Here is a 23,002-nt window from a genome sequence, read left to right on the forward strand (position 1 = left end):
TGTGTTGGTGCTGTCACGCAGGCCTGTTTTTCCCATGTCCCTGTGTGCAATGGGCCCTGCAGACAGGAGCTCTGCACAGGAGGCTTTCTCATACTGGCTGCTGCAGCATGGTGCACAGCAGGGCTTCGAGCTCCACTTGAGCCTGGCAATGTCTCTGGACCAGGCAGGACAGAGGAGGCAGCCAGGAACAGGGTGCAGGAAAGGCACTCCCTGGGTCCCTTAATCAGAGGGGACAACAGGGTAAATATGGGGTAGAAGTAGGTGTCTGATTCATGATGCTGCCTTGGAGCATTGGCAGCACATTTTTAAACCAAGAAATAGTTATGGAGATGCTCAGGTGTCCTGGCATGGGCAGTGCTGCGTAACCAAACATGCCAGCCTTGTTGTCATAACAGTCCCATTTATCCCAGAAGGCGCTAGCACTTGCCGCTCTGAAACGTTTTAGATAGTGGCTAAATGAGAATCTTGGCTTCACTGCTTGTGTGCGCCTTGTTTCAGCAGTGCTGAGGAGGTTAAAAATTAATTTCTGTTCTCAAAAATGTTTTTGTTTTTTTTTTAAGCCACAGCCAGGGCTTTGCCTTATCCTCCCTTCCCCTTGAATTTGAAACATACATGTAACATGTGTCTGTGTGCGCCGTGTGTGAAATACTGCAGTTACAGCTTGTGGATTGAGGAAAATTGATTTGGCAAGTGTTTCTTAATCACCTCTGGTTTTCATTTTTTACATCTGAAGCCTTCAAATAAGTTTTGTATGTTTTAAGTAAATAATTGACATTTGATGCTTGTTCAGTGAGGATGCTTATTAAGGATCTTGAAGGATAATTTTTTGTTTGTCCTTAACTTAGGAACTAGTCCCTTTTTTTTTTTTCCCTTCTTTTTTTTTCCTTGCCCTCTTCTCGCCTCCCCCAGAGAATTTGCAGCTTGGTCCTGTTGAGGTCAACAGGCTGTGTGAAACTCCAGACCTTTAAGTTAGTCACAAGTTTAAGTCCTCTGTTAAGTATTGTCATGACATTTCCTAGCCGAGAAGACTGTCTTGCCCTCAGTGTTGGAGTGCTCAGTCTTTTATAATTCTGATTATAATGTGTCAAGGAACATTAGAAACTTGCATATATATAGCAGACATTGAACTGCCGTTGCTTCTGTACTACCTGCTGTGAATTTGCTGTACAGAACAGGGAGCGCCGTTGTTGTGGGCCTTATTCTTCTTTCCCTTTCGTAATTTGCCCTTTTGAATAAGCTTCTAGGCTGCCCTAACTTGGACTCTGCCTGCCAAACCATATCAAACAAACTTGTAGCTTATAGGCTCAGAAATGCTCAAATGCACGAAACAAATGTGGTAGAGAAATGAAAAGCAAGCCCTGAAACTCAGGGCTGCTCTGTTGGAGCCTTTCTTTCCATCCCACACCCAATGTGAATGTAAAAATAGAGTAGTTTAGCTGTGGGAGCAGAAATGGGGTTAGGCTGGCACTTGCTTCATGGCTTTGCATGCTGTTTGTTTTCTTTTTACAAAAGCTTTGACAGTAATTGGAAGAGACTTTTGCTGTGGTGCTCTGGATATCCTGCCCTGTAGTAATAAATGACAGGTTATTCTCCTGTAACCAATAGTCCTGTTAGCTGGAGCTTGCTGTGGGTTTGGGGTTTTTGGGGGGGTTGTTTTTGTTTTGTTTTTTAAACATGTAACAAATTGCAGATACCTGAGGAATTCATTTCATAGTTTGACTATTTCTTAAAATTCAAAGAAAGCTTATTTGGAATTTCCCATATTCTCGGCATATGTTCTTTTACCCAAGCTTTCTTGGTAGCATTTGTCATGAATGCAGAATGTGATTCATGCGATTGCAGTCTCAAAGGGCTTTGGTAGGTGAGAATTTCTAGAAGTGCAATTATCTTTTGCCATATCCCTATGGTTGTAGAAGAGTCTTAATGCTGAGGATTATGTACTGAGAGCTGCTGTTTTATAATGTGTGCTGGCGCTGAATCAGATGTGCTGGCAGGTCAGGTTGTGCTGTAGCTTTGCTGCTGTAGTGTGTATGCCAGAAGGGAGACATCAGTGCTCTGAAATACCAGGAGCCTGTGTGGTGTGATACCACCTGTATATTTTTGACTCCTGGACTTCGAAGAGCAGTGAAATGAGGATAGCACTAAAGCCCTGATGCTTCTTCAGTTCTAAAAATATATTTGAGTTGCACAAACTTGTAATTTTCCAGGTAACGTTTTCTTTTTATATATATATATATATATAAAGGAAAAAAGAAGCTCTTGCCATGCTGGTGCCATGCTTCATGTTGATAAAACTGTGTCCATGATGCAAAAATGATAGGCATAAGGTGGGGAAAATCCATCTTGATGTCTTTGGTAAGCATGTAAACTCCCCACTGCTTCTGTTATAATGTGCAGGGAGGTCTGATGTAGCTCAAATACTGTCCTGGGTCAGACCTAATGAGACGTTTCTGTCCTGCCATGTGCTTCAGGCAAGCCAGTTAAATTTACTGCCTCTCTCCTATAAGCTGGAAATGCCACCAGGGAATTTGGAAGGGTTAATCAGCTGTAGGCTGCAAGCTGCTTTGAGATCATCTGACAAAATGGCTGTGTGAAAACTCAGACTTGGTGTTTGGCATGTTGCAGTGTGTGGGCACATCTTCAGTTCCACGCTCCTCTGATGGTGGCAGAGGGTGACTGCTGATTTCAGTGTCTTTTCTCATGGGAGTGTGTCTATGTGGTGTCTTTTTTCACTTGCATGCAAAGCTGCCTCCAGCCAGCCTCCTAAAACACTTGGGACTGGGAAAAGCATTTCTTTTCACATCAGAAGCAAGTGTCGTCTTATTAACAGTGTGCTTTTCTTTGAAAAACAACCCTGAATTTAGGTCATGCCTTCATCTCTTCAACATTGCAAACAGAATCTCTACATCATTGCAAAGGCTTGTTTGTTTTTGGCTTTTCTCTTTCACAACTGCAGTGATTGAAAGATACCTTGATCTGTTCCCCTCCATCCAGCTCACTGGGATGGTGAGTCACCTGGATGGTGACTGGGGAGAGCTGCTGTTCTGACCTACACGGCTACTATGCCTGTTCTAGATATTTGCTTTCTATAAGAAAACAGTGGCTGAATTGGTAGGGGTTAATACATTGCTTGGCATTTTAAATAGTCAGGCTGCTTGTCTTGTCCTTTACTGCGAAGGGTAAAGGTAGGTTGTATAACCCAGCAACCCCGCCAGCTTGCACTCCTTTTTAGCATCTGAATAAGGTAGGTGAGTGCATCTGGGAATTACCAGCACATCTCAGTCACTGCAGTGAGCATGTTTACTATTTTAGAAAGACATCTTGACCATTTATACTGAATGGCATTTTGTGTAGTCATTGCAGATAAGAAAGAAATAAACAAAGCTGGCAGAAAATCAGAGGGTCAGCACTGCAGTTAGTTATTGTTTGTTCTATTCTCCCACATGGACTGATAATGAGCGTTTCTGCCTCATTTAGTCATATGGTTGATAGATATATGTATGTATCTACTATCCTTCCTTGAATAGACTTCACTTTTATTTATTTTTGTACTATTTTATGGTCTTTCTTTTTAAAAACTGGTATTAAAGGGAAAATGTTTTGATTAGGCAACTGTGTGGCTCCTAGGGCACAGGATGGGCTGCAGCATTCTTCTCCGCCCTTAATAAAAAGCTCTGATGTAGCTGTCAACTGCTCGTAACTATTCTCACACATTCTCATTTCAGAGATTGTGCATATGGGGGGACAACAACTTTCTCTTCTGAACTGGACTGGAGTTTGGTAGCTGGGACTCTTGGGTCTTCTGTTATTTTTGTCCATTTGTGAAGTGTTGATAATACTTGGCTTTCTCGAAGGGCTGTCATGAACACAGCAGGCTTGATTTGGCACTGAGAAAATGCAGAGAATCCTCTATGATATTCTTGGGAACAGTATTGTTCTGGCAGCCTCCAAAATTGCCAAATGCTTGTAAGACATTCAAAAAAACCAGTGATACTGGGGAGGGCAGGAGGGAGAGGGACAGAACTGGGTAGCTGTCGAGCTCCAGGTCTGTGCTGGATTTTGTGGGAGTACTTTCCAAACTTGGAATTGCTGCTGGTCTGTGATGTGATGGTAAAACATGCAGCTGGTCCCTGTGTCATGTATAAAAGACACATCATGAACATGTTAAGGGTAAATGATGGACTGTGAGAAATTATGGGGGTTGTTGTGATGCAAAAGATTTGAACTAGCTGGGGTGGCTTGGCTCCTCCTAAGGTGCTCTGTGTGTGACCTTGCACTTCAAAAGTCTTGGTGAGGAGGTAAGAGTTGGTTGTTTGTGTAAGGTCAGTGCGTCCTCTAGTGAACAGGTCCCAACTGCTTCTGAGGAAGCTGTAAGAAAGTAGGGATCAGACACACAATGTGTGCATCGGGAAAGTTTCTTTTTACTACTGTTTCTTTTTTCTACTGCTCAGCAAGGAGAGGGCTTGTGTCTTCGAGCACAAGCTTGTAAAATGCTGCTTTTTATTTTTTTTTAAATGTGTGTGAAATCTGTAGTCCTGAGGTACTATCAGGATAGCTTAACAGGAGCCTTCTCTGTGCTTTGCACCCACTTGCAGTATGAATGCTTTTGTAATTGTCACAGAAGAGACGGTGCCTTGGGGTTTATGACCCTGCCTGAGACTTTCGGAATGAATTACGACCTTGCATCTACTTCGAGGGTCACGTTCTTTTTGTAATTGCATTGAAGTGACTTTCCACTACATTTGGTACATGCATGCAGACATGCCATAATTTGTTCTGTAAGACACAGCCTCCCCATAATTACAAGGAATATGTAAGCTTGCCTGCCTCGAATGTGGCATTAGGGTGCTCCCTCTCATTACGTCAAAAGATTTATGTTGATTTAGTCTTGTTGGTTCCCTGCTGCATTTTCTCCCTCGAGTAAAGAACGGAATTTCTGTTTGTGAGTGAAAGCGCGCTGTATTTGGATAATTCTCTTCATTGGCCATACTGGTGCAAACTGGAGGTAAGTTTACATAGATGTGTGACATTACTCTCTTGCAACGCAAATATGAGTGCTGGAATTGTCTGGTGGGGGACCTGTGTTGTCCTGTCCTTCCCAGCAGCCTGGAGTACGTTATATAGGAAATACAGACCTCCCTGAGCTCGTGAGGTGTTCTGTTTGACTGCCTACAACTTTGGATATCATATTGCTCTCAGGAGATCTAGGGATTTCTTCTCTTCCCTCACTTTGAATTCTTCAGTAAATAGTTCCCTAAAAATGCTCCAGTAGAAGTGTGGGTACCATATGTCCAGTTTTTAGCCTCCTGCTACATGTTTTCCAGGTTGCTTCCTTTGGACCCAAGGGGTATCTGGAGGCCAGGATGGGTATCACCAGGCTGCATGTTTTTGAGGCCTCTTAGACTTTTGATCTCAATGGTGTCTTTGATAAAGAGTTTTACAAACTCTGCTCAGTTGTGTTCTGTAGGGTGGGTTCAGTTGCAACGTGTGGTTAAAAAATGGCAGCCCTTGCATTCTTTGGACAAGATTAACTCTCGATGTAATTCCCAATGATTTTTGGTATTTATACCTGCATTCAATTTCCGTCTGTGTGATGGCAGCTAGAGGCAACATTTTTTCTTTATATGTGGGTAGAATTCGCTCGCTAACTCCATGTTGCTGCAAAAATTTTCCCTTTAAATCCTCTAAACTATTTGCACTAGTCCTCATTAGTGTATTCTGTGCATTTCTATCATTGCTTTTGTCTATTGCTGCATTTTTCTTGTACCTAAGAAAGCCATAAAATAGGAATTCTGGAACAGAAAAGGACTTGTAAGAAGATTGCAGATTACTGTTGGTTTTCTAGTGGCTACTCTTTCCATTGCTGTGTTAGCGTAGAGACTTAATGAGCAAGTTTGACTCCAGGGCAAGGCTGAGTGCTCCTCCGGACAGCAGTTTCCATCTAGGGTTCCTTTGAAACGAAGCGTTTGCTAACCTGCCAGCTTTTATTTTTGTTTATTTGTGCCTACTGCATTCATCAGGGCATGGTAAAGGGTACAGTCACGCAAAGGGCTGCCTGAAGACTTTTGGAGACTGAAAGTGATGTGCTCAGAGCAGCTACTAAAGCATATTTTGGATATTAATGCCTAAATCTAGAAGCGGAATGATCCTTCTCCTCTCCTTTGACCTTCCTTTTTAAGTATGTGCATTCAGTCAAAATCCACCACCCTGTCTCCTGAGGAGTGACTCTGTTAGGGTCTAGAGAATGTTTTCTAACAGAGTGACATACATGTTGGTGAGGATATGGAGCACCTGTAACGTGGCATTCCCTGGATGCTGTGCTTAGCTGTTTGCTTCAAGCGGGTATTTGCATTGCTAACACCTTCCCTAGAGAGTGTGGAGTTTCACGTCTCCTCTCCCCTTTCTCTTTCAGGCCCAGGCCTGTTTGCTTCTCCAGAAGGTTCTGCTACTTCGTGAACTGAAGCTCTTCATGACAGAGGAGGAGTGGGAGGAATTGATCAGAGAAAGCATCAGCCAAGTGACAGAGGTAACAAGCTTCAACATGTTAAATGTATAGATAGCACATAATGAGTGCTGCTTTTACTAGTGTGGTGCTCGTTCTCAGAGCTGGAGCCTGCGGCTGTGCTCAGCTTAACTGATGTTAGAGGGGTTGTGCCTGCTTGCACCAGGTCTGAGTAGTGTCCACCAGGATTACAGCATTCTTCTAACACCACTGTTTAGATGTAGTTTCACAGAGTGCAAGAAATATGCCTGGTACAGCTCAGCGGTGCCCGTGTATGAATCCAAGAGACAGAGCTCGACTTTTAGGGAATACGCTCATACAGATCAACTTAAGGAGGTTTTAAAAAATAAGTTTTGAATTGCAAGGTATTGTGAACATTTACTTAATTTCAGAAAATGTTATGGAAGTTCTGTATCTGAATGAACTTCAGGGCCAAAGAGGTAGGGCTGAGGTGCACTAGACTTCTGACTCCTAGTGCGTTGCAGGCCTTCTAGACCAGACTCCCTTGCTAATATTGTTTATCGGGGAAACCTTAAAATACATTGGAAAATAATTTGTACAGAAGAAACAGTGACAGAAATTGCAGGGCTCCTGATTCAGTGGCAAGTGCGGATTGCACCTGAAGACAGTTTTTGGGTGCAGCTATTATGTAGGAAGTGATCTGTGGGACAGGAGACTGAAGAAGCAAATGCCATTCAATTATATTCTTGTGGATTGATGTGGGGAGAGCCAAGCAGCCAAATTAATGTTATGATGTGGTGACTAAACTTGATGACATGGGGAGATTCCAGACTTGGTGTTCCTACGTAACTGTAGTATTGACCTCATTCTAAGTGTAGCTTTCATTCTTTGCTTACTTCTTTAAATGCTGGTTACATGGTAATTTAGGCCATTCTATAATTTACCATATTGGAGCAGAACTATTAGCTCTATTTTCTTTTGTCAAGGAGGGACAAAATTTAAGCAAGTTTAAATCAAGGCATTCAGAGGTGCTGTTTATAATTCTGGAGGAAGCAGGTAATCCTGGGTTTCATTAAATAGCTTTTATTTAATGGTTACATCAGGAATCCAATGGGTGGAGTTAGGTATGATTTTATTTTCCAGGTACATAAATCATGCCTCTCCTTCCAAACTGGTCATCTCCATGTTTCTCTCTAGCAGCTGAATACTTGCAGGACTCAGTGATTCACTGGGAAACCACAAACATTTACAATGCCTTTATGTTGTTCTTGTCAGGGAAAGTTTAGCAACTTGGAACCCATCCAGTATTTTAATGAGCTTTGCTACCAAAGCTTCCTCAGTGTCTTTCATTTCTGTGGTCATCTATGTTTGAAGAAAAATTCCTGGGAAATATTGTCAGTTTGTTTGGGCTGTCCAAGGTATACCCTGCGGGCAGGAGGCCTCCCATACTATTAACTGGCAGTGGCATATAGGTGCTACTTCTCTTTTTGGCCTGAAAAAGCCCTGACATAACATTTTTATAGAGTGCTCTTTGGTGGCCATATGTGTTGGGTTTTGTCTCCCTTCTTCCTGCTCCCCCCTTGGCTAACACAGTGCTAGTGTGGCTCCTTGGAGCTGGGGCAGCTGCATGTCTTTAAATGTTGCTGTAATTAGGAGGGATCAAGGACTTTATATTCCATATAACAGTTTTGATTCATAGCCAAAGGCTGACACTTGTGCTGCAAAACTTTCTAAAGCTGCAAAAGGTATTCTGTGTCCTTTTGGTGGCGCAGAAGTGCTCACTTATCTGAGTAATAGCTGTAAAAACATGCAGTGGCTTTATGGTGTAGTAGAACAATACTCATGTCATGACTGATCACTTCTGGAGATAGTAAAAAATCCCATGTAGCAGAAGTCAGAGGCTGGAAACTGAGCAAATTTAGAATGTAGAAAGTATGTATTTGTCAAAGAGAGTAATCTACCATTAAGCTAACTTGCTGAAGAGTTTATTAGCTCTGAATTGCCAGATGAAGAGATTGTTTGCTTGACTGAAAGAGAAGCTGCAGATTGGGTGGAAGTTATGGGCTTGATTTTGAAATTATGGGGTGAATTTTCTTGGACTGTGTTAGGCAAGAGCTTGGGCTAAATGATAGCCCTTTCTGTCCCTGATGTCCATACGTGCCTCTGCTTAGCTAGAGGGTAGGGAGGGCATTTGCAGAACTGAGTTTCTCCTGCAGCTCAGTCTTGTCCCTTTTCATCTGAGACTTGTTTCAGTGGGCCATTCCAGGTCAGCCATGATTTCAGAGGTGGGTATGTAAGTAGGTAGATGTTGGTATGTGAGTGCTTACCCATGATAACCTTGACTGAGAGCAGTGGTTCGTGATGCTTTGGAAAATGATGACGTTTTATTGCCCTACCTCTAGTTGAAAGGTGTGCATTTGCTGTCATTGGCCATTCCTGCCACCATCCCTCACAAATACCTGTTTTAAGAGGGAAAAATGATAATGCAGAATTTTATACCTTTCTTTGACCCAGGGAGAAGTCTGAAATAACCTGGGAGGGCCAACTCTTTAGCTAACTATACTGATGTGCACTTGTAATTCAAGCAGCGGTATTGTTCACAAAGAAGCTGTCACTTAAGGCTTTGCTACGCTCTCTGTGTCCTTGGTCAGATTTGCAGCTATGGGGCTGGTAGCTCTTGAATTGCAGGATTGCCATTGCAGGTGATGCTGTCTCCTGGTGCCTGCTTTCTCATCCTGTCTTTCCTGAGTGATTGCGTTGCATACCTGCAGATCACATGGTGAGGAGCGAGGAGCCTGGGATGGTTTTAGGCAGTGATATGTGCTGGAACTAGGAAAGAGGCAATGTGAGAAAACTGCAGGCTTGGTTATCATTGAATTATGCGTGTAAAACTAAGAGGCAGATGAGGGAGAATCAATGGCCAGGAGCTTTAAATGAAGAGACAGCTTCCTGAAATAGCAGCTCAGGCTGCTGTGAGGCAATGGCTCTTGTGCTTACATAAGCTAACTTGACCTTACTTGTTCCCAAAATGTTTAAGCGTGCTTATAAAATATCTATTGCAGTCGTGAGGGATTCATGTTTGCCATCTCCTTACTGTCAGCGAGGGAAGTCTTGATATCCTAGCAGGTACTTTGGAGTTGACTTGTTCTTGTGAGAGCCCTGCTTGCTGTTGGTGCTCTTGGTTTCGTCTGCTGGGTCACCTGGGAGGAAGCCATGTCCACAAGCTGTGGGACTGCCCTGTGAGCCGTTTTGTTTATTGGACAGCAAGCAAAGGTAAGGAAGTAGAGAAATAGCTCTGGCACAGTTTTAGCCTCCCTGGTCCTAGTTACTTTCAACAAAGCAGAACCTTGCTACAGTTGTTCAAGTTTATTCTAATGTTGGGAGTCTAGACAACTCAGTTGTGTTTACAGTATAAAGAAGTAGAATTGTAAATGTTGTAAATGACAGAGCTCACCTGAGATGCTAGAGCATCTGACAGAGACTTTTTCCTCTTCGAGAGCTTTGTTCTTTTATCGGTAGGTCTCAAAGCGCTTTACAAAGGAAATTCAAACCAGTGAGTTGTTGATGTAATGAAGAAAGTATTTTGCAGAAACCCAAGAGCTAATGTATTTAGTTTACTAAAGTCGTTCACCCTGTTTTACAGATGACATGCTTGGCTGGGAGCTGAGCCAAGAATCAAACTTGGGTCTCCTGAGACATCCCAGAGACCTTCCTTCTGCATGGACAATCTGACTGTTTCTTAACTTGAGTTCAGGACATCCCATTGTGTTGGATAGCAATCTCTGTCCCCAAGTTATCTAAGGATGCTGGTTGTTACGAGTTCAGACTGCCCAGAGTCATGCAATGGGGCTAGTGGCAGAACCCGAGAGGCCCGAGTTTCCCCATTTCATGCAGGGAACTGTTGCACAGTTTTGGTGAGGGATCTTTCTGGGGTTGCTGCTAGGACTCTCACACTGTCATTTTGACTCTGTCAAACGCCTCTCAATTTGGTCTTTCAGCTCTCCCAGTTGTCATTGTGGGCACATTTTGGTGTTTGTTCCCCGTGTTAGATACATTTCTGTTTTCTTTCTGATATGTTACAAAATTGCTGTCTTGGCTTTAGAGTGATCTTGAAGCCGTGCCAATTTTTTAGTAACTCACTGACAGATCTGGGGCAGGAAGCTCCGGGTTCTGAACACATAGTTTCATTACCTTTTATGTCATCCCTTTTGCAGGGACTGGCTTGCCCTCCTGAACTGAGGTGCTTTGTGTAACTCCCAACTTACGCTGAAACTCCCAGTTACGATGTGAAAGTCAGGGGGAAGTGGGAAAGGATTTTGCGGAATATTCCAGAAAACTTATATTTTCATGGCTGAGCAACTTCAAAACAAAACAGCTCTCAAAAAACTGTTGTTAAAACTGCTTTCTCTGGCTTGTACACAGCAGTTTCCTGAGGGTTTCCTTTGTCTGTCTTCTGCAGTAAGTACCTCATAGGAAGGGCCCAACTTTACTACTATTTTTTGCTTTGCTTGTTTTATCAATGTCATAAGGGATGAGCGGAGCAGATAGTGTTCAGGTTGGCTGTTTGAAACCAAAATGGGATCAAGGCATCCTGGAATGTAAAAATGCTCACAGAATCTGATACCCAAGTTCAGTGCAAGACCAAAGCACTCCAGGTCACCAGTATGGGAGACTTTCGGATAAATATACACATAATCCTAATGAGACGCATGTGATGCCTCCTTCCACTTAGGTGGTTACTTAGACTTGGGCTGGGCCAGGCAACCGTGTTTCTGTAGAAAGGCATGAATGTAGACAGACAGGGGATTACATGGCCTGGGCAAGGGATGGTATAGCTAACCCAAGACCTCTTTTCCAACATTCATGTTGTTTGAAAGTGACCGTATGCTCTCTGAAGACTTTTATTGTATGGCATTAGAGGGTTTTGTTGCTATTGTGTTGTTCAGCTAGGGATTTAAAATAACTAGCTGGAGCCACTCAGAATGTGGCGGGGGGGAGAGAGGGATATACTATACAGCCTTCCAGTGTAGACATGCCCTTCATTCCTGAAGGGCATCACATTTGATTATCGGTGTCTTAATTTGTAGGGAGATAAATTATTAACAGTGACTTCATCAAATCTCTAAAAAAGCCGTTCTTCAATTTTTTTCTCGAAGATTGCCTGAACTTTTATCTGTCCGTCTTTATAAAATCTTAATTCATTGCCCTTTCTCAGCCTCTTAGCTTGTAAAATGAGGCCAGTAGTGATTTAACTGATATCTTTGACGTGCTTTCAGAGTACTGGATGTCTGTGTGGAGAATTCATTCTCCTCTGTTCCCTCAGCTGTCCTTTATGGTTTTTCCCGGCTGCATTTTCATATGGTCTATGGAAAAAAAAAATCAGATCTTTAAGCTTGGGAAAGCAGCGACATTTTCTGTGAGAATGGCTTCTGGATTTTTGGGCTCCTCCCTCTAATAACAGCCAAAATAAACATTGCAAAAAATGCCCTTTAGGTATACCCTTCAGCATGTGGGTCTGCCTAGTCCCCTACCTTCCCTCTCTCTCTCGGTCAGGGACAAGCAGAAACTTGGTGGTTCCCTTCCCTTTGTGAGGATTTCGTGACGACTTGTTTCTGCTACAGATGTAAGGAAAAAAGTTTTGAACATTTATACTTTCAGTCTTCAGAAACTTGGTGAGAGAGAACGGAGGGAGGAGGGACTGTCAGTGCTTTTTTTCCTCCTTTCAGTGCTCTTGGCAGCAGCTGCTGTGCTGTTCAAGTGGGTGGTGTGAGAACCTCTCCCTGTGTGCTTGTGTACCTTGTGTACATGGAGTTGGAAATGGATCTGGCTCTGTGGATAGATGGAAACTGGTCTGAAGAGGCATACTCTTCCCTCCTCCCTTCGTTGTCTTTCATGATTTAGCCCTAAGTTCTACCTTGGGTTCTTCTATTGTATAGTGAATATTGTCATAAAAGGAAGTATTTGGGGGTGGCTTGTCTGGGTTTTGGAAAGCTCAGAGTTGATTCCTGGCTTTGTCATTGTCTGTGTGACTCAGTCATGTTACTTGGCCTCTCTGAACCTCTGTGAAATGGAGGGAATGATGCTGGCTTACCTCTTACCTCTCAGGACAAATGTGAGAGTAATTACAGGTGAGGAGAGGGTGCTTACATCAGATAATAACAGGAGCTATGAGCATACAGAATACTAAAATACTTCATTTGGTTGTCAGTTTGTTATTAGCCTCTAAATAGCAGAGGAAGGCTGTGCCTCTCCCAAACCTCTCAGCTTGCCTGTATGCAGACATGGGAAATCTTGTGCTTTGGCTCAGGTAATGGGCACGTGCTTGTGGAGCCCCAAAGCCACTTGCTGGGGCCCCTCTGGTTGTGACTCCACCATTGGGACCTGAGCCACAACAACAGCAAAATGCTGTTGAGACACAAAAAGGTTGCGTCTCTGCTCTTGGGACCCCGCATGCAGCATGGAGCTAGGGCAAAGCTTTAGCTTTCACAGTCAGTGTGAAAGCAGTCAGCAAACTGAGATCAGACCTCTTCAGCGCTTTCTTGTCATGACTGTGGACGTTCAGTAGGGTGGAAATTTTGCTGAACTATTTGCTGCTGGAGAAGGCAGTTTACCTTAGCAACCTTGGGCTGTGCCAGGGGGTGTAAGGTCGTGCAGGGTGGGTGGAGGTGTATGCTTTGCAGAAGGCATTTGGCGCTGTATTCAGCCATGAATCTGCACATTTATCCATCAGCATCAGATCTGTTATGGGGGAGGAGGGGGAAGGATGGAGATAGCGCAGCGTGTGGAAAGAACGCAGGTTGGCCGGGCTTCTCCAGCTCACAGAGCAGTGATGGATCTGTCAGGCTGATCCCACGGAGGGGAAGGGCTGTTTGTTTTGAACAATGAAATAGGCTGAAGGACGTGCTGGGAATGCATAAATATTAAATGCTGTTCAAACTTCCAGCTAGGAAATGTGCTTGTCTCTTGGTAGCAGAACACTCGTCTGCTCTCTTGAGATACTGCTGTGTCTTGTAAGTCTGAGCTAAGTGTGTCCCCCACTGTGATACCTGTGAAAGGGGAAGAGGTGCAGGCAAGCTGAGACTGCAGGTGGGTGTGGATGTGGAGGCTTCCAGAAACATTGCCTGGCTCCATATAAGAGCATATTGCCATCTCCCTTGCAGGGAAAGCTGGGCAGTGGCTGGGATGCTGACTTTGGCTCTAGGTGCACATGCACCACTTTTTGCTGTATTGCAGGTTTCAGGGGGAGTCTTCGGCTTAGACTAAAATCCAACCTGGGAAACTGAGGCATGGAGCTGTGTGGTTAACACCTCTTTCTAGCTGCCAGCCCTCTGTCCTACTTGTATGGCTGAATTACTGCAGGTATTCACCTCCTGTGCTCTAACAAACTTGTTTTATACTTTGTAAAGATGAAGGATTGCTGTGTAGTGCAATGAGGGATGGAATGAAGGTTGGATCCTGCAGTAGTTGGGGTACTTCCATGTGTGATACAGAAATTTGGAATACAAGAGAAAACACTGATCAATAAGATGCTGGAGGTGTGCTGTTCTCCTCGTAGAAATCCTAGAAGCAGAGAACTTTGGATCCAGGAGTGCCATCCACCAGAAACAGCCAGAGGCTTTTGGAAGCAGCATGTTTGACATGACAAGGCAAAACCATCTCTGCCAGCTGAATCCATGTAGGGTGAGGCAGGAACTGTATTGTTGTATTGGCTTGAGGCGAGATGGGAGTTCCAGCTGTGAAAACTGCCTCCGTATTTTTTCCTTTTGGAAAATGACCTGCCCAGATCTGCTGACAGCTCAGATGTACAGGCATGATAAACCGTCACAGGTATTACTGAGCTGTAGCTGGAACTGGGATTCCCTGTAAAGTGGGACTGGCTGTTACTGAAGGAGCAGAGTAAGAAAAGCAGAAAATGGGAGAAAAACCAACATATTCAACGGCCACACTTGCATCACTTGCTGATTATAAGCCACGTGGTCTCTCTGCTTTTAGTATTGAGTGATTGGGTTATGTGATTCTTAGGTTGGTAATGCTTTCAGAGGGCAGGGGAAGGGAGAGTTGGATACCTTTGCGAACAGCACATGGCAGAGAATCACTGAACAGGTGGTTAGACAAGTTCTTCTGGGTTTTCACTTAACCCTCCACCACTGGCCTGTAGCATAGCTGGAAGCGAAACCCCTGCTTTGTGCCTCAGTCTTGCTATGTAAAGTGGTGATACTTGCCAACCTTGTGCAAGTCTTTTGCGATCTCATCAGTGTTTGAGGCTCTCCTAAGGATGCTGCAGATGACTGAAATACTGCTTTTCTTTTTAAAGTATGTTTGCCATGTGTTGCAGTTTGCCATCTGTTACATAATAGCTTTTTTATGATTGTATTTTATACATTCCCCAAATGAAATCACAGTAGGCCTGTAAAAGGATTGACCTACGCAATTGGGGCGGCACTGCTAATTTCATCTTTCAGATAGCTGAGGGAGGGAGCAGGCCAAAGCAATCTGCTGCGCGAACCCTTAACGTACAATGGTCGGTACCTTACGTAGCAAGAAGTTATGACAAATACTAGGGAAAGCTGCTTTTGAGGTTTAGACCCAGTTCCCATTGAAGAGACTTGGGATTTCATTCCTTGGGAGCAGTTCCCCAAGGCTTGCCAGCAGCCCCAGTCCAAAGTCAGCTTCTTTTTACAGAACCAGAGCGCAGCACGTTTGTATTGATGTCCCATGCTAACCCAAATCCCATGGAAGCAAACGCTCCGCTGTGTACACTCCCTGCTATGGGAGGAGGAGAGTGAAGCAATGCATGCCTGACAGAAGATACCATCTCATGTAAAGCCTAATGGGGAAGTACTCTGAGACAGTGGTGATGAGATCAGGATAATAAATGAGACTGAGCTGAGCAGGAATTGGACTCAAGTCTTTAAGGAGGCTTGACTGTCTCAACCATACCACATACAGAGGTGCTGGCATTTTTGTGCTCTTTGGAGTAAATTTCTTTTATGTGCTCTGTAGCAGAAGGGAAAGGGAAAAGACACATATTGAGAAATAGTAAGACTTTATCTGAATCCAGCTTCCTTAAAGCCAATCCATTCTGTTTCTGGACTACAGAAAATTGTGCATTCTGTAGGAATGAATTATCTGCTGCTTTTTTGCAGTTCCTTTGGCTTCTCCGTCCACCCCCGCCCTCTTCCTTGTTCCTTCCTGGTCTTTGGGAGCTGTTTAAAAGTGATCCATTTCAGTACGGAGCTATTTGTTTGCAGAGCACCTAAATTGTACTGGATTGCTTCTAGCTATTTATGCTGGTGGAACTGTGCTTGTGTTTCCAGACTCATGCAAAACACTGCTTTTAATATAGATGTTTAGTCTTACAGCACTGATGTCGCTAGACCAGTGATATGTTCCATCTCCAGCTGGGCAAGCCACCCTTTTCGTTCTACAGTTCTGCATGAATTTGGTTAGGCACCCCAAACTAGACGCATGTCCCAATTTCCCAAACACCTGAAAACTGCTTGCAGACTTCTGAAAATCAGCCCCTCAGGTGTTGTTCAGAGCTATAGGACTTTTCTGTTTACTTCAGTAGGATTTGTTTCAAACCCTTCAAAGCATCAGGGCAATTCTGGCAGCAAGAACAGACAGAGTCAAGCCAGTGCAATTTAAATGCAGTCATCTACATCACTCATCTACAATGAAGAGAAAATGCAATTTATTTTTAACACCTTCTTAATTCCAAAACGTTCATATATTGAAAAGATGAAATGACAATTGACTTCACTGTGGCTCCTTCTCACAGTCCTACCCTGATTCCTCTTGTCCTGAAGAGCTGACAGTCCATACTGATTTTCTCTCACTGTGAACTTGTACGCAACTTAGCAAAATAGGGATCTCAACTTAATAGCCTCTCTGAAAGCTACTTTAACCACAAGTAATGACTGTTAGCCTGGCAATATCTTGTTCTTCAAATGGCAAAGAAAATTTTTATGCAAATCAGGCTGGTTTGTTTTCATTATTGATTTGCTGATCATTATCATTATTGTTTATTGTGGTAAGCCTAATAAATGGAGTGTGCATGGCCCATGGGGTGTTATGTCCTGCATGTGAAGATTTTTTTTTTTTTTTTAAATCATACACCCTATGTTTGTTTCTCAGTTTACCTAAGAGACTTTAGACCTGCTGAATTGTATGACCTTGTAGGTTAATGACAGCTCTGGAATAGAGTTGCAGTGCATCTATATCAGGAGAGAGTAAATAGCAATTTATTGATAGTTAGATGAAGTTGCGGCATGAATTCCAGCAGCAGAGCATGGTGGCTTTCTAATACAGGGCTTGAGTGGACCATCCTGGTCAGGAAATAACTGTATCTTTATTATTTAAAAAAGATAACCCTAGGGTGTGGAGCTTGTACAGACAGTAAATAATTCTACTTGAAGGCTGCTGTTCCTGCAGATATGTTATCTGGTCTCCCCACTTTTTCTGCTAAAAGTTTTCCTTACACTCTTGCTGGCCATCATTATTTTTCTGTTGTGGGACTCATTATGAAAGAGCTTGCTTTGGGGAATAAATTTCTTGCTTCTCTCTGTGTCTGCAAGAATTTTTACTTTATTTGCCAGCTTTATGCTGATATAGATGGAGAATAGTTTGCTCAGAGTCCTTAAAATTACTTCTAGTCTGAATGGAGCAAAAGCAATAGATGGTCTAATGGGAGAGATTGCATCTCCTGGAGAACCTTCCACTGCTGGGTACAGGTTTGGTGCAGCAACTTATCAGCGATGCGTGTTGCCTGAGGCACCGAGGATGCTGAGCCTGGGGTGGACCTTGCCTCTTGGCCGTGTTGGCGTGTTCAAATTCCAAGCAAAGGCGGGCTTGGCCACAAGTGCAGCCTCCTCTAGCGAGATAGGCTGTGATGGGGCATGCCACTGTCTACAATCAGCTTGTCCCTGCAAACCCTATCTCTCATTAGTGTAATCCATGCAAGCTGTGGGGCTTGCTGTGGTGTGTGCATCTGCACAGAAATACAGTGGGGAAGAAAACTACGAGGGCTGCGAGGACCAGCTGCAGACAGAGGATCAGTACCCCTGAGCCAGTGGGCCGCCTCTTTGATCCAGCTGCCTTTTTATGGCTATTTTCTGCCCTTCTCCACTTGTAAATAACTCTGGCTTTTATTTGACCTATCTTTGGAGTGATTTTCCTCTAAGCCAGACCTTTTGGTGTCTCAGAAACCCTGCAGCACATAAAGGGAACACAAAGAGATGAGATTTTTCTCTCAGTCATTTCAGTGAATTTAAGCTTGATTGACAAGCCCTGTTCTAGTGCTGGCAACTGGGATTTCCTAGGCGTGTTAATGGATTTTTGCATTAGCGCTTTACATGTAAATCCCAGCTTCTGCAGCTGAGTAGCTGTTGTCCCTCAGGTGAGTCTGTTGTCTGGCAGCCTCCTGGCCTTTTCAGGGCGGGGGCAGATATTGTCTTTCCGCTTTCTCTCCAGGAAGCAGCAACATGTCTCCAGTTGTGCTTTAGCTTGGAAACTAGGGAGAGCGGCAAGGTTGTGCCTTTGTGGTATGCTTGCTCTTATTTTGTCCAGTTGTTTCTTAATTAACCTGGGCATCAGCAGCTTCCACTATGTACCCTCCTGAGCATTCCAGAGTTTGGTGGGTTTTGTGTTCCAGAGTTATTTTGGTGACAGGTTAATCCTGCCAATTGTTACTCATTTTCTGCTTTCTCCTGAGAAGAGTGGGGTTTTTTTTCTCCATTTAATGCATGCTTCTTCTCAATCTTCCCACTTAATTTGCAGAGTTTGAAAATGGTTGGCAAGTGTATCCTGAAGGCTGAGAAAGAGAAAGTTGCCAAGAGCTTGGAGCTGTTGAACTTTCTCCTCAAAACTGTGATGGAGCAGGTGAGTGCATGACCCGATGTGTGGCAAATGGCTGTTCTTCTGAATACCACCGAGGCCTCTTTTAAATGTCACACTTGGATTTTACCTTGTGACTGCTACATTCCACCTCATTTCTTACCAAAGGTACCCCTAGAGGGAATGCCTGGCTGGATTTGAGGACAGAAAAGCCCTCATGTCTGAAGGAGTGATCCATAGCTCTTATGAGCTGATCTCCAGGAGCTTGTTGAAGGATTTGTGCAGTGTTCTGCAAATGCATGTGGCATCTCCTTTCTTAGCAGCAGAAATACAGCCTGGGATAACAGTGAGGGTGAGCTGGGTTTTGTCCCAGATAATTGCTCTGTCCTCTCCGCTGAACCCCAGAGATTTTGATTCCCAAAAACTGAGACTTACTCAGAAGCTTTGCGAGCGGGAGTGAAGCTTTGTCCTGGGGCTTTGTTTTCCCTAATGAAAAATGGCTTTTTTTGAACGTGAGAAGATTTTCTATAGGTGACAAAATAAGTCTCCAACATGGTCTTATTTACTGGAGCAAAATACCACAAGCAGCAGAATTGCTGAAGCCCAGTTTCCTACTGATAAGCACTGAGCTCACACCACAGCCTGTTTCTTTGTGAAGACCTAATAGGAAAGCGGGTGGAGGAGAGAGATTATTTCCAAGGCTCTTGTAGGAACTGAATAGCCTTTGAGACGCCCCTTTCTGTCTGGTTTTACTGAAATTATCCAGTGGGTTATGGAAGAGGCAGCCAGAGGCAGCATGATTGCATTCTTTAGAAACTAGACTGAAAATGCTGCTGCTTTTGTTTTAGATAGGTACATAGTCACGTGTCTTCTTCCCCCTGCTCCCAGCCATGGACTGAAAAGGAAAGAGGACCAAAGGACCTTTCAGTCCCTTTTATGCCGGTACAATTCTAGCTGTTAGACTTATGCCTCTCGTGCTAGAGACCCAGTTTTCAAGCAAACCCTGTACCTGATGGCATGGTGTGACACACCAGTTTTTGCCCCCAAATTGAAGTGGTTGTTGCAAACGGGCTCAGGGCATTTGCTTGGAGAAGCCGGGCAGGACTGGTTATTCTGCCATAGTCTTATCCTGAGGATGGACTGTACCCTGCTGCTGTGAGTGCCCCTTCTGAGTTCATTCTGCAGATTGTCTGTTTGTATTTGCCTCTTGCAGAAGCTGCGCGTGAAGTTGACGGAGTTGGAAAAAGTGCTGGTAGCTCTGAACCAGCCAGAAGGCATTGGGAATTCGGCGCGTCTCGACTGTCTCTACTGGAACGTCATGCGCTGGCTGAATTATACGTACGTATGCTTGGAACTCTGGCTTCTTGGCTTGCCTGGGGGACTGACTGCCTGTCCTACTTGTCTTCATTGATGTGGGGAAGTAGGAAGAGAAAGGAAGTCAAGGCACTGAGCTCAGGCTGGAGTTTGAGTTAAATGGAGCTCCTGGGTTGGTGAGGTTGAAATGTTTGTTGTTTTACTTTTTTGGAATAATGCTAGGGTCATTGTTCCAGATGTTTACATGCTTAGGATGGTCCTTGATGGGAAAGGATTGTAACGCGTGTCTGATAACCTGATCGTGTCTTGCCAGTAGAGGTAAGACAGCTGATCACCCACGGATAGAATGCCTGCTTTCAGCAGTCCCAAGTGGTGACCTGATTTAAGAGGCATCGCCAAAGTTGCAGAGAAATTTCTAGGCTGAGTCACTAAGGTCCTACCACATCATTATGGATTGATTCTGCAAATGTGAGGCTGGAGGGAATGAGTAGCTGTCCTGGGAAGTGACTGGGTACCAGAGAGTACATGCTGGGACCTTCAGTCCTCTCCAGTGATTTTTGGGCTCCTTTGTGTCTGGATCCCCAGCCTGATGCCTGGAGTGGTTGCCTTGCAGCTCTGAAAGCTGGGGAGCATTCAGTGTTTATGCTTCAGTGCTCCTGTGTTTAAATGGCAGCTGGATTTGACTTTTGCTCCAGGGCAAAAAAAAAAAAAGTGTAGGATCTTTTTCTCCTTTCTATCAATAGCTTGCAATCAGAACTTTTGTTTCACCTTCCTGCTGGCAGTATTTAGTGAGACGCACAGCATTAGGGAATGCTGGGTGCTCTGCTTATGACTGGGAGCTGTGGTCCCAGTGTGTGGGTGGCCTGGTCTGTGGTATCTCAGCCCAGCAAGAGGCTCTGAGGGAAATGCTTGCATGTGGCTCACTGTGAGAGGGCTCACAGGCAGGGAGGAATCATACAAGGCAGCTGAAGCTGTTGTGGCCCCTTCTAATGCTTTGAACAGGCTTGCAGAGCACAGTTGCCTCACCCAGCCCTACGACACAGCCCCAGGCCCTTTCCCAGTCTCACACAGGTCCCCTGGCATCGTACTGCCAGGGCTGGCACAAGGGTAAGGCTTGGTTTAGGAGCTAGTAGAGACTGCAGCTAGGAGGGGGATTGCTAAGGTAGGAAACGCTGAGCTTGTGCATGCTGTCTGAGGAAGGGATTGGGGTTCAGTGGTGCAGCCTGCTGTCACTGTTGATGCCGTCTTGCTGTGACATGCAGAGATCTTTGTGCAGGTGAGTTGGAACAAGCCTATGGCAGGGGGGGTTTGTGCACAGGATCCTGGTGGAGGTGCTGAGAGGCAAGTGCTAACATCAAGTTGTCAGGATAGCATTTTTCCACCCTGAAGAGACGCAGCTTGAAAATCTCTCCAAAAAGCTTCACATTGAAAACCAGGCCATGGAATTAAAGCCTGGTTCCTTTTCAGGACTCCTCTCTGGGGACTGAGCTGGTGCAGAGCAGCATAGACTGGCTGGTGGTGAAGTTGCTGACGCGCTCTGTCTGAGAACAGTAGCAGCAGTGGTTGTCTTGCACGCATACAAAGGCTGCCTAGATGAGACTGGAATGGTCTGGGGGTTCTTGCTCAAAGACCCCTTGGGATTGTTAGCACAGTGAAGGCCTTGCTGGGGCTGTCACCTTGGACAGACAGACAGTGTCTCAGTAGCCTTGCACGGGGCCACAGGCGGGTGTGCTCGAGAAGGTGGTAAGTACAGCATTATCTGGTCTGTGGAGTGGGGATTCTTCCTCAAGTCTCCGTGTGCCTTCTTGAGTCCTGGTCTGGCTCTTGCTGTTCGTTTAACCAGTCCCTGTGCAGACTGAGGACCACCTGCAGGGATAATGCTCATCCTTGCAGCATGCCTGTGCTTCCTGCACCTTTCTTGTGCTTCTGCCTGTTCATGGCTTGCCTGTAGCATGGATCACACTGCTTCCCTGGCTGTAAACTAAGTTGCTCTTGACTTTTGGCGTTCTCTCTGCAGGAAGCCCAAGAAAGAGAAGATAGCCAATAAGCCTGTGCAGGAAGCAGAGCCGCTTAAGCGAAAGAAGAAGGGCTTTCTGCCAGAGACCAAGAAACGTAAGAATCGCAAGAAAGGCATCCAGGAGAATGGGGTAGCACCAGTGGCTAGTGAAGATGGAGAACCAGCAGCCCCAGAGGAGCAGCCCCTGGCAACAGAAACCCCCAAGCAGAAGAAAGGCCTCGTGCCCAGTAGCAGCAAACACAAGAATCAGAACAGAGGGGTCAGGGAGAACGGAGTGGCAATGGCGGGTGGTGGGGAGGAAGCTGTTAATGGAGGAGACGCTGTGGCTGACAAGGAGAAGAAGAAGAAGAAGAAGAAAAATATGAACAGAAAAAGAAAAGGTGGTGCAGGCAATGAAGCCGAGCAGGTTCCAGCTGCAAAGAAAACCAAGGGGAGTGTCAGCCAGGAGACCCAGCAGAAGCAGGGCAAAGCCAAGAAGAAAAGAAAAGAGAAAAAAACTCCAATGCCGCAGGAGTAAACTCCATGGACTCACCCAGGCCTGGCATGGCTAGCATGGCTCAGAGGACTGGTTTAATATCTTTTATAACTATAGTTTTTATGTCCTCCATGACTTTAAATAAACCTCCCATGATGCTGAGCTCTAAAGCTGCGGGTCTGACTTGTGTGGAGGGTTCAGCCTAGAGCACAGGGAGCTTCAGGAGGTTACATGCCCTCCAGGCTCTGGTAGATGCCCACCTTCTCTTCTCTGGCAGTGCCAAACGGCCTGTGTTTGAGAGCACAGACTCCTGTCTCCACGATTTGCCAAGGCAGAAGTGAGAGGCTTGTTGGATTTCTTGGGGAGCTGCAGTAGGTGTGCTGGCATGTGCTGAGTCTGTCCTGCACAGGCCCAGCAGCATTCCCAGCTTTTCCAGTCTGGGAGATGCTGCCTCTTAAATGCCTGGGGTTAAATGGGCTTGTACATGCATATTCTGGGGTCAAATACATCCAGTTTGGCCACTCAGGTCTCATCAGTAACTACCATGATCTCGCTTTCTTGCCTTTTTGTTGTTGGTGCAGGAGGGGTGATGGCCCCTGCGATAGCACAGGGACATCAATAAATCAGTGAAACAATTGAAATGGTTGATTGATTTGCTAGTCTGCCAGGCCAGCAGGCTCTGTGCAGTCATGCAAGGCATCTGTTACCAGCAGGCTTACAACAGTCTATGAAGGTGACTGCTTGGAATTGCATCTGCTTATTTATCCCCAGGCTCCTGAATGCCAGAATGGCATCACCCCTTTGGAGAGGCCAGGACCAGGTTCTCTGGTGTGTTGGGTACCTGGTTCTTGTTGAGAGCTGAGTCTCAAAGTGTTTGAAACCCTGCTCATGTTGTGGT

The 23,002-nt window shown here is 45.0% G+C and overlaps 1 protein-coding gene across 1 annotated transcript in view; it reads left to right on the forward strand.

Annotated features, from left to right (window-relative positions):
- The window catches only part of MYBBP1A (MYB binding protein (P160) 1a), a 67,510-nt gene extending 45,242 nt beyond the window's left edge, over positions 1-22,268 (forward strand). The window contains exons 24-27 of the mRNA XM_009319312.1: positions 6,413-6,526; positions 18,242-18,343; positions 19,512-19,636; positions 21,630-22,268. Of these exons, the coding sequence (XP_009317587.1) occupies positions 6,413-6,526; positions 18,242-18,343; positions 19,512-19,636; positions 21,630-22,146 (858 nt within the window). The 3' untranslated portion in view covers positions 22,147-22,268. The remainder of the gene's footprint in view (positions 1-6,412; positions 6,527-18,241; positions 18,344-19,511; positions 19,637-21,629) is intronic.
- Positions 22,269-23,002: the final 734 nt, after the last annotated feature.

This window comes from Pygoscelis adeliae, unplaced genomic scaffold (assembly GCF_000699105.1).
Source record: "Pygoscelis adeliae isolate BGI_AS28 unplaced genomic scaffold, ASM69910v1 Scaffold282, whole genome shotgun sequence".
NCBI lineage: Eukaryota > Metazoa > Chordata > Aves > Sphenisciformes > Spheniscidae > Pygoscelis > Pygoscelis adeliae.